The 16,284-nt window shown below is 45.9% G+C and overlaps 1 protein-coding gene across 2 annotated transcripts in view; it reads left to right on the top strand.

Annotated features, from left to right (window-relative positions):
• Positions 1-3,024: 3,024 nt before the first annotated feature.
• Positions 3,025-16,284, top strand: part of Sh3bp5 (SH3 domain binding protein 5) — an 84,047-nt gene continuing 70,787 nt past the window's right edge. The window contains exons 1-2 of one of the 2 annotated variants that reach the window (XM_042679834.1): positions 3,025-3,069; positions 5,540-5,602. In XM_042679834.1, the coding sequence (XP_042535768.1) occupies positions 3,040-3,069; positions 5,540-5,602 (93 nt within the window). In that variant the 5' untranslated portion in view covers positions 3,025-3,039. Of the gene's footprint in view, positions 3,070-3,631; positions 3,893-5,539; positions 5,603-16,284 lie in introns of those variants that run through there. The other variant, XM_042679832.1, reaches the window with a different exon arrangement.

Here is a 16,284-nt window from a genome sequence, read left to right as displayed (position 1 = left end):
GGGGGAGTGGGAGAAAAGGGTGCAGGAGAGAAACAAAATTGAGAACTATAGTTTCAGATCTGCAGACTTGCAGTGACTCTGCAGGTTTTCACTGATTGATCAGTTGTCCTATGCTTCATTTGCATAAGGATAACCAATCAGAGCACAGCACAGGGTATAAAAATCCCTAGACTCAGAGCTAGACAGAAAGCAGATTACACAATGGACTGATTTCTTTCAGTTCCTAAGAGAAGACCCGGAGAAGGCTACAGCAGCAGTATTGGCAGTGGAGCTGCAACACTGGCAGGCATTGCCTGCTGCAGGGCTGCAACCCTAGTGAGCTACTACTGACAGCTATGGAACCAGAATGGCTGCAACTTGAATGGGCCTTTCCCCCACCATGAGTGAAAGCACAAGAAAACTCTGTACCTTCAGGGCTGGACCTAATCAAGGAACCCTTTCAAAGGGACCAGGTCACTCCAGAAGGAGAAATTGGAACATGAAGGGAGGTTCACAGCACACATAAGGTGCTCTGGTCCTACTTCAAAGATGGAGGCAGTCACAGGCAAGGAAGCCAGGCAGCCTTATGGAGCTGTTACTGGCCTTGCCTTTTGGCAAAGGGGAAATAGTGAGCTCAGTTCCACAGCCACAGGAGCTGAATTTGGCCACCACTGAATGAGTTTGGAAGGATCTCTTCCTCAGAGCCTCCAGAAAGGAATATGGCTTAGTTATCATCCAATTCAGCCTCTGATGCCCTGAGCAGGGACTCACTGATCATTTGGCACCTAAACTTTGGGTCTCAAAGTGACCCTTAATTGCCATCTTGACTGGGTTTTCATCTTTCATTAGAAAATCAAAAATAGCTGTGTCTTTAGCAAAGAGTTTCAAACTAGTTCCCAAAATAGCCAACTAACCACTGAGAAGGTTAGCAATGAAAGCGGTAACCATTTGGGGGAATAGACTTGGGGCACACACCTGAGATTGGTCAAAACCAGTCTCCTTTAATAGTGGATCACAGTGCCCACATGTGCATAGTAGGACCTCATTGTCAGAAAAGTAGCTCCTAGCTACTGGAAAAGCCATCAGAAGCAGCTTTGATGACTGGCTGTCACAGAGAAACTCTCCTCAAACACATTTGTCCTTCAGTCTTGCAGAGCAAAGGGCTACAACCCTCTTTTTTAACTTTTAAAATTTTTACTGTTATTGTAGAGTTGATGTAGAGAGGGATTACAGTTGTATGAATCAAGCAATGAGTACAATTCTTTTTGAAACATGTCTCCCCCTCTCTCTCTCCTCTTTTTCCTTCCCACCGCACTCACAAGATGTACAGTTCATTTTCCACAGTGTCTAGCGAGTACCACTGTTGTATGTATTCATCCTTTCTTCCACCTTTCCTGTGCCCCCTTACTCTCCCAAATACAAACAAACAAGACAAAAGAAAATAAAACAAAAACAGCAGCAACAGCAAAATAATCTGTTTCCTTTTCTTGGAGTTCTTAATAAAATATTATTTTATATGATCATATGCACATAGCTATTGAGCCTTTGTCACCATTCCTATGCATATTCTTCTTTGGCCTCAGTGTTCTAGATAATTTATCATGTCCCATATATTATACATATATATGTACATAAATATATATATATATAAAACATTCAGTGTGTTTACTTGTGGGTTTATAGATACATTCTAGTTACTACAAATGAGGGAAACCAAACCATGCAACCTGTGTTTCTTTAGCTCTGGCTTACTTCACTTAATATAATTTTTTCCCAAATCTTTCCATTTCCTTATGAAATAGTACAATATCATTCTTCCTTTTTTAATTTAAATTTTATTTTAAAGGTGATGTACAGAGAGGTTACAGTTACATAGTAAAGTACTGAGTACATTTATTTTTGAACAGTGTTACCCCCTCCATCATTTTCTCCCATTTTGCCCTTCCCCCAAATTGTAAAGTTAATTTCCAATATAGTGTCTGGTGAGTATCACTGTTGAATTGGTTCACCCTTTGTTCCACTATTTCTGTGATTCCCCTTCCTTTCCCTTCCCAAAATAAGATAAACTTATATTCAAGGGTTACAGAAATCAGAAACAGTCACATCAGAATAAACTCAAGGGGAAAGAAAAGAAAAAAATCTGTAAACAGTACAATAAAGAAAACCTCTTGTTTCCATTTCTTGGAGTTCACACAGTGAGAACAAAGAGGATATTCTTAGGAGAGGATCACAATGTTTCAATAGTTATGTGCATATGACTATATAAAATGATGCTTATTGAAATGAACTCCAATATGGTACTTTCTGATGGATGAGTAGAATTCCATTGTGTGTATATATGTGTGTATATACATATATGTAAATGTATGTATACATATCACATTTTTTAATCCGTATTTTTTTTATCCGTTTGTCTGCTGAGGGGCATCAGGGTTGATTCTGTATCTTGGCTTCGGTAAACAAAGCAAAAATTCAGCAAACCAAACAATAAATGGGCTAACGACTTAAAGAGAGACTTCTCAGAGAAGAAGTAAAAATGGCCAATAGACACATGAAGAAATGTTCAACACCTCTGGCTACAAAAGAAATGCAATTCAAAACAACACTGAGATTCCACCTCAACCCAGTTAGAATAGCCATTATCAAGAAAACTAACAATAGCAGATGCTGGTGAGGATTTAGCCAAAAGGGAACACTACCACACTGTTGGTGGGAATGTAAACTTGCTCAATCTAGGGAAAGCAGTATGGAGGTTCCTTAAAAGAAATAAACAGAGCTTCCCTATGACCCAGCAGTCTTAATTCCTATGACGCAGACATTAGCAGTGATTGGCACTCTCTTCCCCATTGTCTGACCTCGCGCTCCCTGACGTCACAGTGGCCCTGACATTTGTAAAGCACATAAACAGGCCCCTTCCCTGCTTGGCCCTTTATGATGGTGGTCTAGCAATCCCGGGCTCCCTGCTTAAGGCCCCAGGAAACCTCACTGTTCATAAACCCTAGATCAGCTGTGCCCATCAACGGGTCAAGGCCCTACCAGCTCACGAGATTCTCAGCCCCCATGGGTTCCCGACGCTTCCTGGCTATCCAGGTAGGACCTTGACACACACTGGGAGCCGGCAGGCGGGACCGGGCTCCACGCCTGCAGCTAGGGTGCACTACCATGTCCAGAGGAGCATTCGTTGGAGTTCCCCTTTCTGGGGGAAATTTCGAGGTGTGCCCTCGGGGAGAAAGAACCGTGCTTTGGGTTCAGGGCTCGGAGCCAGTCTTGGATCTGATCCACAGTCAGTGAGCACCCGTGTGCAAAGGTGACTTCGGAAAGTAGAAATACCCAAAGTTTGCTGGGCAGGGACGGAGCCCATCGTCCCCCCCCCCCCCCCCCCCCCCGCCCAGCCCGCCGCCGGCGCTGGGTGGTGTGCGGCACGCCGTCGGCTCGGTCGCCCCGCGAGGCGCCTCCCCCCGCAGGTTTTCGGGGCGCTGGGCTTTTTGTGACGGAGCCTTGGGTAGGGCGGGAGGAGGACCTGGCGGCCCGGGCGGGCCGGGGGCGGGCCGGGGGCGGGCCGGGGGCCGAGGCGTTGACATCCTCCGCAGCAAGGGGGCGGCCGCGCCCACTTCCTCCGTCCCTCGGCCTTGGGCGGCCGGCGCTCCGCAGCGGCGAGCCGCGTCCCCGCGATCCAGCCCGCGGTGGCCGGGCGGCTGCGACCCCTTGGCGCGCTCCGACCCCGTTGCGCAGTGGACGCCCCGGCTGCGGCGCTTCTCCCGCCGCCCGCATGGACGGGACACTGAAGCGGAGCCGCCCAGAGGAGCCGGCCGAGCTCCCGCCGCCTGCCCGGGACGGGAAGCAGGGGGAAGAGGAAGACCCGGGCATGGAACCGGGGCTGGAGGAGGAAGAAGAGGTGGACCCCCGGATCCAGGTAGGACACGGAGGTGGGGGCGCCCCGCCGCGCGCGCGGTCCCGCCGGGATGGACGCGGGAGTCGGCGGCGTCTACGGGCCGCGATCGCGGGGTGACCTCCGGGTCACCTAGGTCCGGGGACGAGGAGAGAGGGTCTGGATCTCCGTTTCTGTGAGCCCCACGGGAAGGCCGCAGTGCGCGCGTGGACGCGGCCTGGCTTTCCCGCGGGGCTCCCCCCTCAGAACCTGGGGGTTCCGCAGCGTGCCCAGCGGTTCGGGCAGATGTGCAACAAAGGGAAAGGGGGGGGGGCGGGAGCGCCGAGCGGGTTTGGGGTTCTCCAGCCCCAGATCGTGGCAGTGCGGCGGGCACTGCCAGCTCTGCTCAGCCACCTGGCTCTGGGAGCAAGGTGCCCGGGTTGGCGCGGGCACCCTGGCGGCCCGGGGCGCAGGGATGGTGGGCGTCGCCCGCCCCTGCCGCGTGGATGGCACAGCTGGTGCTCGGTTACCCAGCCCTCACCTGGCGGAGGTGCCCGGCCTCCGGCTTTGGTTCATTGTTAGGTTCTCAAGGGGTTTATGATCTTGGGCTCCAGGTTCGCTCGGCCCCAAACGCTTCAAAGCCCTATTTTTCCTTGTTGGTGAGATCGGGTGTGAAGAGAAATCGGGAACAGCTGATGCGCAAAGCTGGCGCGTGGAGGCGGCGGCGGGAATGGCCTGGCTTTCTGCGCCTCCATTTCCAAGAGGGATGATTAAAAACCAATTTCCAGGCTACCATCTAGCAGTGACAACTTAACCTCTTCACCCTCCACCCCCACCACGAAGCACAGCAGATTCCTTTCCGTGACCTGGCTTTCAACCTTCTCATAAACCTTTTTTTTTTGTTGTTGTTGTTTTGTTTTGTAAAATATATATTTAGCTTTTTATGTACACTGCAAATTCTGGACCCCTAATTGAACAGATCAATTAAGAACTCGCAATTCAGCTGTTGGAAATAGAGTAAATGGGTTGATTGGTTTTGGTAGGTTAGTAAAAATAGATTCCTTTTTGCATAATTTCTGTTCTCTAAAATCACTGATTTGGAAACAAAATCTTATGCTCTGGGTGTGAATTCTGTTAGCAGGATCCTTTGTTCCCACAGTAAAGATGAGTTAACTTCATGTTAGGCATTCCTTATACAATGCCAGTTTGTAAATTTTGATAGAGAAAGGGATTAAAGCTATTTTAACAAAACACAGGTTGAATAATTCCCATCTCCTTATGGGAAAATGTTGAACTCTACTAATAAGTTAATGCTAGAAGTCTGTCCTTAGTTTAATGATTTCCCAGGGGTTGGCTTGGCCTTGCTTGTTTTTATTGTTTTCTAAGGCAAGATGGTGCTGTTTTGATGGATTACTCAACTATCTCTTAACTGGTGAGTTTACCATTGGGCTCACACTTGACATATTTGACCTTTTAAAGGACAATTCCTAGGACCTTAAGACATTAACAAAAAGGATACCATCAACAGAAGAAATGTTGACAGTTTGCTCTTCCTGTACAGGCTCAAGAACTTTCCTTCAGAATTAGCTGGCCCTTTTCTCCTGCAAATGGGGCTGGGTGATTTTCACTATTACTAAATAACACTAGAAAGGAAAGACAGATCTCTCACTTCTCTTCTCTTTTCTTCACTAGGGTGAACTGGAGAAGTTAAATCAGTCCACAGATGACATCAACAGACGGGAGACTGAACTGGAGGTATGGAGCTGGACCCCTGTTCTTAGTGAAATAGTGTCCGTTCGCTTTGACTCCAGGCTAGTGAATTTTGTTTTATTAGAAGGAGAGTTCCTGCAGGAGGCCCCTCTTGGGAAGTTAAGCAACAGCACTGGTCTGACAGAATAAATTATACTGCTGTGGGTGGAAGCCATGTGGATCCAATTTCACATGTATTTTATTATGGAAGCGCCACAGGGCCAAAACCCACGGCTGTGCAGATCATTGCACAACAGGTTCAGTCCAAATATCAGTCTGTGGAAAAGCTGAAAGGGCAGGGGGAGGGAGGGCGTGCGGCGGATAGCTGAAATTCAATGGAGAAGAATGAATGAGCTCCCAACATCTCTTAAATGTCTAAAGGTGGTTATGCTTGTGTTTCCTCAGACTTACACTGAGTGTTTTACTTTCCTGTGCTAATAATTCACACCCTCCCTTCCACTTCCCGACTCATTTGTTTATTGTCTGCTTATGTGTAGAATATAATTATCTTAATGTCAACAAAAAGCTGTTTAGACTGGGAAGGGCTTTCCTGCTGGGAAAAATCTTGAGACAAGAACTTGACTTGAATTTCATGAGTATGAATTTCATGGTATAAGCAAGCTAGAATTCTTTTCAGCTACCACTTAGTCCCTGCCACTAGTGGTTGGTTTGACCATTCATAAACCAAGGTGGACAATCCCTGTTTAGATCCGGGAAAGGGGGATTGTCTGATGGAATGTAGGGAGTCCTTGGGATAACATTCCTAAAGTAGGAGAAAAGAGCAACAAAGGCCAATTAAACTGGGTGCCAGTGGCTCACACCTGTTAATCCTAGCTACTAAGGAAGCTGAGCTCTGAGGATCATGGTTCAAAGCTGGCCCAGACAGGAAAGTTTGTGAGACTCTTATCGCCAATAAACCACCAGAAAACTGGAAGTGGCCCTGTGGGTCAAGTAGTACTAGCCTTGAGCTGAAGAGCTGAGGGAAAGCAGCAAGGCCCAGAGTTCAAGTCCCACAACTGACAAAAAACTTCTGTGAATGTTTAATTTTTTCACTTTTGTTAAATTGAGTATCTTTGTGAAGTTGGGAAATTCAAACCTCAGAATCTCACAGTTCTGATGCATTAAATAAAAATGCCCATCATTCCTATAGAGCATTATTATTGACAATTTGTTGTTGTTTCAAGACAGGGACTCATAGTGTAGACTGGCCTGGAACTCTCCATGTAGTCCAGACTGGTTTCAAACTTACCATCCTCCTGCCTCTGCCTCCCTACTCCGGGGCTTAGTTATATATACCACCACATTTGTTTCTCATCCCATCCTGTCCAGAACTGTGCAGTCCAATGTGGTCTTTAAACATATTGACATTACATAATATTAAAAGTTATTCAGTCACACAAACACATTTCAAGAGCTCCATAGCCACTGTATTGGCAGAATATTGCAGAAAATTCTGGAGTATTTGGAACAGCTTGACTGTCTCCAGGTGAGGAGACTCAGAGTCTCATGATTTAATGGCATGGTAGCACCATTTCTCTTGGCCTAACTAGACCTGGATGTTTCCTAAATCATGTCCAGCTGTTCTTCCCCCACCAAAATATGGGCATAGAATTTGGAAATAGTGTGTGTGTGTGTGCGCGTGTGTCTGCACATCTATGCCAGTCCTTGGACTTGAACTCAGGGCCTGGACAGAAGTCATTGAACTTTTTTGCTTAAGGCTAGCACTACCTCTTCCACTTGAGCCACAGCACAGTTTTTAGTTGTTAGAGATAAGAGTCTTAGGGACTTTACTTCCTAGACTGGCTTCAAACTGTGATCCTCAGATCTCAGCTTCCTAAGTAGTTAGGATTAACAGGTGTGGGCCACCTGTGCCTGGCCCAGTAGGTTTTTTTTTTTCTTAAAGCATCTGATTTATTTTGGCAGTGCTGAGGAGGGAACCCAGCAAGTCATTCATGCTAGGTGAGCACTGGTGACACTGATCTATGTTTATCTCTAGCCACTGTCTTGCTTAGTCCTACTGGCAAATTGTTCATTTGTTCAACTCTGTTTAGCCCTGATTTCTGAATTCCATTTGTGAGTGTATTTGTGTATTTTTATGTGGCAGGAAGCCACCAGACAGGTGTTTCCTGCCTGGCTGCAGAACGCACAGGGTGCCCTGGGTGCAGTAAGCTGGTGGGCGTGCTGACAGTGACCTGAGCAGGCTGAGTTGCACCTTTGCCTGGTGTGGTTATAATTGAGACTGACTCAGAAATACAATACAAACCACAAAAGAAATTAAACACTGCCTAGTAGACATATTAAAAAGTAAAAAAGAAAACAGTTGAAATTAATTTTAATGTGCTTTGTTTAACCCAGAATGTTAAAAATATTATCTCAATATGATCGGTATAAAAATAGTCTAGGGATGTAGCTCAGTGGTAGAGTACTTGTCTAGTATATACAGGACTGGCTACATCCCAGCCTCTCTAGACTTTTTTTTTTTTTTTTTTGGTGTGTGTATGTTAGTACTGGGGTTTGAACTCGGGGCCTTAGCTTTTTTCATTCCAGGCTGGTGCTCAACCACTTGAGTCACACCTTCACTTTTGGCTATGTGCTGGTTAATTGGAGATAAGAATCTATTGGATTTGTCTGCCCAGGCTGGCTTTGAACCATGGTCTTTAGACTTCTCTTGAGTGTCTAGGATTATAAACATGAGCCACTGGTATACAGTTATATTTTTATCCTTAGTCTTCAACATTGGTGCATATGTTCCATATTGGTGCACATTTCCATTGGACTCAATACCCACATGTGGCCCTGGGCAGCACAGGTTTACTAGGTATTTCCTGTCAAACTCAAGCTCATGTTGTCCGAGCCTGAAGTAGAGGACTGTGTGTGGGATGTCTGTTTGGTCTTCTGAGCCACGTCTGTCAAGCATTGTGTTAGCCACTGCAGATGGTGTGGTGAGCAAGACAGACTTTTTTTTTTTGGGGGGGGGGGGTCCAGCTGTGGGGACTGAGCTCTGGGCCTGGGCGCTGTCCCTCAGCTCTTCAGCTCAAGGCTAGAGCTCTACCACTTGAGCCACAGTGCCACTTCCGGCTTTTTTCTTTTTGCTTATGTGGTGCTGAGGAATCGAACCCACGGCCTCATGCATGCAAGGCAAGCACTCTACCACTGAGCCACCTTCCCAGCCCCAAGACAGACTTTTCTCTCCGGGAATTTCTAGTTGGGTTGGGCTGAGGAGAGTAAGATGAAGGGTGATTACTGATGGTAAGAAGTATGGCAGGGGAGGGATGAGCTGGGGACCCCTGAGCAGGAGGGTGCCCATGTGCACAGAGCAGAGGAAGCTGGAAATGTGTGTTCAGTGAGTGTGCCACAGGATGTGGGACAGTGAGCTGTTTCAATGTACAGCTCATTCTTGTTATTCACAACAGGTGTGTACTATATGCATGGTAGTTGTAGCCACTGAAATAGTGAATACCAAACCATCTTTCCTAGGAGAAATACAAGGTTAGATTCTTTAAAGCTTCTAGTCATATTCCATTAGCTGATTATATTACCTTTTCTTCCCCCTCCTCTTAAACTCAAAGCCTTGTGCTTGCTAGGCAGGTACTCTACCATTTGAATTATGTCCCCAGCCATTTTAAAGTATTTTTCAAATGGGATCTCAATTATGCTCAGGGCCTGCATGCTATCCTTGGGCTTTTGGCTCAAGACTGGCCATCTACCAGTGAACCACAGCTCTGCTTCCACCTTTTTGGTGGTTAATTGGAGATAAGAGTCTCATGCATATTCCTGATGAGGCTGGCTTCAAACTGTGAGCCTCAGATCTCAGCTTCCTAGGATTATAAGCATGAGCCACTGGCTCCTGGCTTAAGACTATTTTTGTTTGTTTGTTTTACTGCTCTTTTGTGTGTCTGTAAATGACCCTTAGAGATTTTAGTGAGTAGACAAGTTTGCAATATGGAATCTGTATAGCAGTAGAATTGACTGTCTCTCCTTCAGGCCCCTATATAGCCTCTGCTGTGTCCTTGCCCTTACTTTTTGTAGATAATCTGGGGCATTGGACACCTCCCTAATCTGATGAAATTGCACCGATGACAGATTTGTGGCAGCTGCTAATTTGCTCACAGAACATGGCACAGGCCTGTACAGGCATTGACAGGCCAAGATGTTGCTCCTGTGCTGACCTTAAGCATCCTTCTCCTATTGGCTGCTTAAAGAGGAGCTGAGGGAAAGGCCTCTAGGTCTGGCTCTGACCTTATCTAAATGGAGCTGGGTCCTCCTTAGTTCTGATTTGTATCAGACTTACCCAGCTGGTGAAGGGAGGCATCTTTTAACAGGCTAGGCCTTTACCTATGAGCCTGTGATTCCAAGTTAAGAAAATAAATCCCACAGACATATTGATTCATCAGCTTTAACATATTCATCGAGTATTTATTGAGCATTTATCATGTGCCAGATGTACAGGGAGAAAACAGAAGTTCTGTTCTCCTAAAACAGAGGAGGAGGAAAGGATGAACAAGCACAATTCATGCTAGGTCTCACGGTGAGACATGCTAAGGAGAAAAACTTAGAATGGAAGCAGGTTTGTGGATATCTGGGAGCAAAGAGAAGGAGGGGGATATCACGTGCCAGAAACATGTCTACAGAGTGTGAGCTGTAGAGTCACATAGGGAAAGAAATTCCAGCCCCCTGGCCAGGCCAGTGCTGAGGGGGGAAGGGTGGCAAGTGGCTGGGTCTGGCTAAGGCAGCGAAGGGACTGTGTGCCAAGAACGTGTGTGTGTGTGTACGCGCGCGTGCGCGTGCGTGCGCGCGCGTGCCCCCACACACAAGATAGATTCTTCTGGGCCTGTGAAATGGGCAGGGGACTGGAGGAAGGAGGAGGAGGGTTGTGTTACTGTGTTTGACTCTTCTGGAGTATTCTGCAGTTCTTTTTCAGCCTGCTCTCTTCCCTCGGGAGGCAGAGCAGTTAATTGGCAATGTTTATCATCATTTCTCACTGTTCTTTCTGGGTAGTTTGCAGGATGATTTGAAAAATCATGAGTTCCCCCATGTTGCATAAGGCCTGCACCCAGAACCTAGTTTTTGTCCTGCTCCAGAAACCAGGGGACACTTTCTCTTCACAAAATGGAAATGAAAATAGCAAGTGTGTGCCAAGCTTGGGGAATCAGAGGTAGGACGTGGAGGGGAAGGAGGTCTTGGAAGCAGCCTAATCCCTCTCTCCAATGAATCCTTAGCACAAGTCAAAAGAGAAAATGTCCTTTTATTAAAGGGTAACATTGTCATAGCCACCCCTGTCTCCCCTGAGGCCCTTCTGTGTACATGGCTATGGTGCATGTCTAGAGGGTCCCGGATGATTTTAGTGATGCATCGCAGAAAGTACTAGGGATGTACAGAAGTGATGAGTAACAGTTTCTCGAAGCTGAAAATTCTAGGCCTAGTGGCAGACTTTCCCAGGCTGGTCTGGGTGAGACTCATCCTCTGTTCACAGAGGAGACCTAGTGACTGAGGTTTTCATGAGCCCCTCGCCTGGCTGAGCTTATGTGGGGTCCGGAGGCCATCATAGTGGATGGAACCTGAGCCACCACCTGCCCCTGTAGAGCTTGCCACCTGCTGGATTTAACAGAGTGAAGGTGCCAGGAGAGGGCCTCACAGGGCCCTTTGGGATCACCGAGGCAGTGTTGGAATGGAAAGTTGAGGCCTGGAGAGCATGGATCAACTGAAGCGAGCATGCAGAGAGGCCTCAGCATGTCACAGGAAGCAAGCTAACAAAATGGCATTGCTTGTGGCTGGGGAATAATAGGAAGACAGTGTTCACGGGATGCTGTAGCATCGTGATTGTAAAGACAACACGCTCCAAATCTCTTCTAAGCACCTTCTGGGAAACCCATGCTGGAGCTGCTTTGACCTAGAGCTTGGCCATCAGCATGGAAGGATTTGGTGTCTAGTTTCAGGGAGGCCTGGGACCTGCTAGGGAGAGTCTCCAGTGGAGCCAGGCTGGCCACAGGTCTGGCAATGGCTCTGTTCTTCTCTACCAGGATCGGCTTTGACCTTTCTTTGTCAGAGAGATTGGCGCTAGGCCAGAGGCCAGAGAGAGGGCATGCACTGGCCTGGATTGGGCAAGATGGACTTTGCAGTCACTTGATCAGCAGGGTTGGGGTGTGGACAGGAGTTCCTTGCCCCGAGCCAGCCCTACCTTATTAGGATTTGCCTCATTAGATTTGCCTAAACATCCTAAGTACTTAATAGATGATAGAGCGGGTGAATTAGAACAGACTGACACTTCATCTTTGACCTTGAAGGAATTATGCAGTCTTCTCCCTTCAAGTTTCCTTATCCTCAGTGATGCTCATAAATAGTGTGGTTACCGTTGTCTTGGCTTTGGGCGAGCTGAAGGCTGCAGTGTGTGGGGACTTGAGGATGGGGCTTGTATCTCTCCCAGAATGTCTTCTGTTTTGATCTCCTCCTATATTCTCTTTATTAATGCCAGCTAATAATAACGAACACCTACTATGTGCCAGGCCCTGTGCATGTGTAAACTTATCCTCAGAATAGTTTTATGAGGTAGCTGTTAGTTGCTTCCATTTTGCAGACAACAAAACTAAGACATAAAGATGTAAAGACTAAAAGTGTCAGTACAGTGCTGGTAGCTAGCACCTGTAACCCCAGGAACTCAGGAAGCTGATAGCTGAAGCTTTGAAGCGAGCTTAGGCAGAAGAGTCTCTGAGACTCTTATCTCCAGTTAACCACCCAAAAGCCAGAAATGGAGGTGTGGTCAAGTGATAGATCACCAGTCTTGAGCAAAAAAACTGAAGGACAGTGCTCAGGCCCTGAGTTAAGCTCCAGTACCCAGCACGCACACACACGCGCACAGGTGCAAGTGTCAGGCAGGAGGATGGTGAGTGCAAAGCTAGCCTGGGCTACATAACAAGACCCTTCTTCAAAAATATCAACCCAAGCGAGGTGTAGTAGCAGGCACCTATAATCCCAGCACTTAGGAGACTGAGACAGGAGCATTAAGAGTTTGAAGTGATCCTGGGCTGTATAGAAAGATGTTGTCTCAAACCCCAAGGAATACAGGTGTCTTTCTCTGAAGAACAGAGCTCTGGAATTATACTGACCTTCATGATGTTTTTAGGAGGGACTGCCTTAGGGACATTTGTGGTAGTGGTAGAATGCAATCCTGTGTACTACTTTCCTTCCCTATGCTTATGAAGGTATTGGCTCCTGGCAGTGTAAGATTTTGCCCTGCAGGAGGACACTAGTGCTTTAAGAGTGACCTTTCACTGTAATAAGGGATGATATGGCAGTGTGGACAAATGGCCATGATCTATTTAGTGGGAAAAATTAGGTAATAAAATGATGAAGTATAGATTATTCAGCATCTAGGTCCTAAATTCAAGCCCCATACCAGCAGAAGTGTTGGTTCATAATGGTTTAGAATTTTACAAAAGTCTGTCACTGCATAATTTGTGAAGCATTACTGTAAAAAAATGTACCCTCAGATGTTACTGTGGTTATTGCTGTTGCTGAAAGTGTTGGTGATTTTATTTTTCATGTCTAGATGTTTGGGGAATTAGTTACAATGATTGTCTTTTATCATTTTTATAGACAAAGCAGTTTGAGTGGGGAATGAAGTCTATTATAAAAAGATGCTTTATGAGCCAAAGAAATGAATTCATATGGAAGGAATTTTCAGAACTATGAAAACTAGAAAAAGTTCAGCTTGAATGTTCCTCCTTGTGTTGAAGATACAACACCCCTGCCAGCGATGGGCTTGTTGGTGAATTACTGTTTGTTCAGCTCCCATTGTAGTAATTCATAGAGCAATGACTGACTGTGTGTTAGTGGCATTTTAGGATGATCTATAGCTGGAAGGCCTCATTTATGTGCTTGGTTTAAAAAAACTGGGAAGCCGGGCGCTGGTGGCTCACGCCTATAATCCTAGCTACTCAGGAGGCTGAGATCTGAGGATCGCGGTTCAAAGCCAGCCTGGGCAGGAGAGACCATGAGACTCCTATCTCCAATAAACCACCAGAAAACCGGAAGTGGTGCTGTAGCTCAAGTGGTAGAGCGCTTGCCTTGAGCTGAAGAGCTGAGGGATAGCGCCCAGGCCCAGAGTTCAAGCCCCACGACCGACAAAAAAAAAAAAAAACAAAACTGGGAAACAGTTCAAATAATACAGCTTAGATATTCAAAGTTAGTTGTTGTCTTTGGGCATTTGCATCATTTATAAATGGATGGATAGACTGTGCACATACAGGTTCAAGTCCTTTTTTTTTTTTTTTGCCAGTCCTGGGGCTTGAACTCAAGAGCCTGGACACTGTCTGAGCTTCTTTTGCTCAAGGTTAGCACCCTATCACTTGAGCCACAATACCACTTCCGGCTTTTTCTGCTTATGTGGTACTGAGGAATAGAACCCGAGGCTTCACGCATGCTAAGCAAGCACTCTACCACTAAACCACATTTCAAACCCAGGTTCAAGTCTTAACACAACCTCATTCACTATATGGTAGTAAAATATTGTGTGAGCTGTTGTCTAAACACAGGAATGGCTGTCTGGTACTGAAGTCTGCTTGGATTACCTTCAAAAAGTTGAATGTCAGTTGGGCACTGGCAGCTCATGCCTGTAATCCCAAGCTACTCAAGAAGCTGCGATCTGTTCAAAGTCAGCATAGGCAGGAAAGTCTTTTCCTTGTCAACATTTATTGTAGGGACTTTTATTATAGTGTTGTATGCATGTGTGTTTTGGCTGGTTGAATAAGCATCTCTCATTCTCAGCCTTTGGCAGGCATCCCAGGTATCTCTTCTTTGTGGCTCGCTCTCTCCCTCTCTCTCTCTCCCCCCTTCTGTCCCTCTCCCCCCTTCTCCCTCCCTCCCTCCTTCCCTCTCTCTGTCTCTCTCTCTCTCTCTCTGCAGTTCCTTAATCTGCCAGTCACCAGATGGGATCCCCAATAATAAAGGCTAGATGTTTGTTTTTGCAATGGATTTTAACCCAGTATTCTGCTAGGCAGCTCTTACAAGAGCCTGGTCAAAGCCCCTTTTATTTCCTCAAAGGATGATGATGAAAAATTTTTTATTCTATTCTTGCTTGAGGTTTCCTTTTCTATGTTTTGCTGGATTATCTAAGAGATATTAATGTTTGCACTGTCTAAAATGAATTGCTAAGCCAGGAGACAATGAAAGGAATATCCGCTGTTTATTATAAACCCTGGCCAAACCCACTTAATATAAACACTTTTATTGTCTGGCATCAAGCTCAACCTAAGCATGATGTATGGGATTTGTTTGTCTTTATCCATCCACCCTTTCATGGCCAGAATGCTGAAGGATTCGTATTTGGTTTTGTTGATTGGAAATCCACAGATGGATGTGATTTTTGGTTTTGTGTTTGCTGCAAGAAGAGATAGAATGGAGGAGTTATCCTTCTTAGTTCTTTTCTCCTGTGTGTGTGTGCGTGTGTACTGTGTGTGTGTGTGTGTGTGTGTGTGTGTGTGTGTGTGTGTGTGTGTGTGTGTGTGTGTGTGTGTGTGTGTGTGTGTGTGTGTGTGTGTGTACGTGTACTGGAGCTTGAATTTAGGATCTTGTATTCTCCCTGGGTGTTTTTGCTCAAGGTTGGTACTCTTATCACTTGAGCCACACCTCCTGTCCCAGCTTGTTAAAATTTTCTTTTAATATTATATAGGTGATGTACAGAGGGGTTACAGTCACATAAGTCAGGTAAAGAGTACATTTCTTTTTTTAATTTTTTGTCAGTCATGGGGCTTGAACTCAGAGTCTGGGTGCTGTTCCTGAGCTTCTTTGATCAAGACTGGCACTTTACCACTTTGAACCATAGCACCACTTCCCTGGTGGTTAATTGCAGATAAGATTCTCACAGATTTTTCCTCAGGGAGTTTGCTTTGAACCACAATCCTCAGATCTCAGCCTCCTGAGTAGCTAGGATTACAGGTATGATCCACTGGTACGAGGAAAGAATACATTTCTTTCTGGACACCCCTTCCCTCCCCAGTTTTTCCCTCCTGTCCCCACTCACAAGTTGTATAGTTCATTTCCAACATAGTGTCTAGTGAATACCACTTGCTACATTTGTTCACCCTTTGTCCCTCCATTTCTGTGCCCCATCTTGCCCTTCCAAAGACAGATAAATGAATAAATTAGACAAAAGAAAAGACAGCAATAAAGAGGAAAAAAACCCTTGTTTCCATTTCTTGAAGTTCATTTTGATAAAATATTATCTTATATGATCAGATGCACATTATCTTATATGATCAGATGCACATATGCATTGCACCTTGTGTTCTTCTCCTAAGAGTTTGGTCTTATTGTGTGTGATAACCTAGAGTCTTGTAAAACGTATCATATCCCAGTGTACTTTATTAGATCTAGCCACTTCTAGCTTTTTGCCAGTTAACTGAAGATGAGTCTCATGGACTTTGCTCAGGCTGGCTTTGAGCCACAATCCTCAGATTTCAACATCCTGAGTAGCTAGGATTACAGGTGTGAGCCACCAGCACCTAGCCCCTAATTCTTTGCTTTAGTTTTCTCTTCCTTTGAGGCAGGGTCTCACTACGTAGCCCAGATTAGCCTAAAACTCACAATCCTCCTCCCTTAGCCTCCTGAGTGCTAGAATTACAGAATGACACCCAGCTTCTTGTTTTCATTTCTGTCTAAACAAATTACCCCTTACTTCCACAGCATTAGCA

Source organism: Dipodomys spectabilis, unplaced genomic scaffold (assembly GCF_019054845.1).
Source record: "Dipodomys spectabilis isolate Male_0828 unplaced genomic scaffold, ASM1905484v1 ptg000054l, whole genome shotgun sequence".
Lineage (NCBI taxonomy): Eukaryota > Metazoa > Chordata > Mammalia > Rodentia > Heteromyidae > Dipodomys > Dipodomys spectabilis.
Note: the sequence above shows the minus strand (reverse complement) of the source record. Positions and strands in the feature narration are given on the sequence as shown.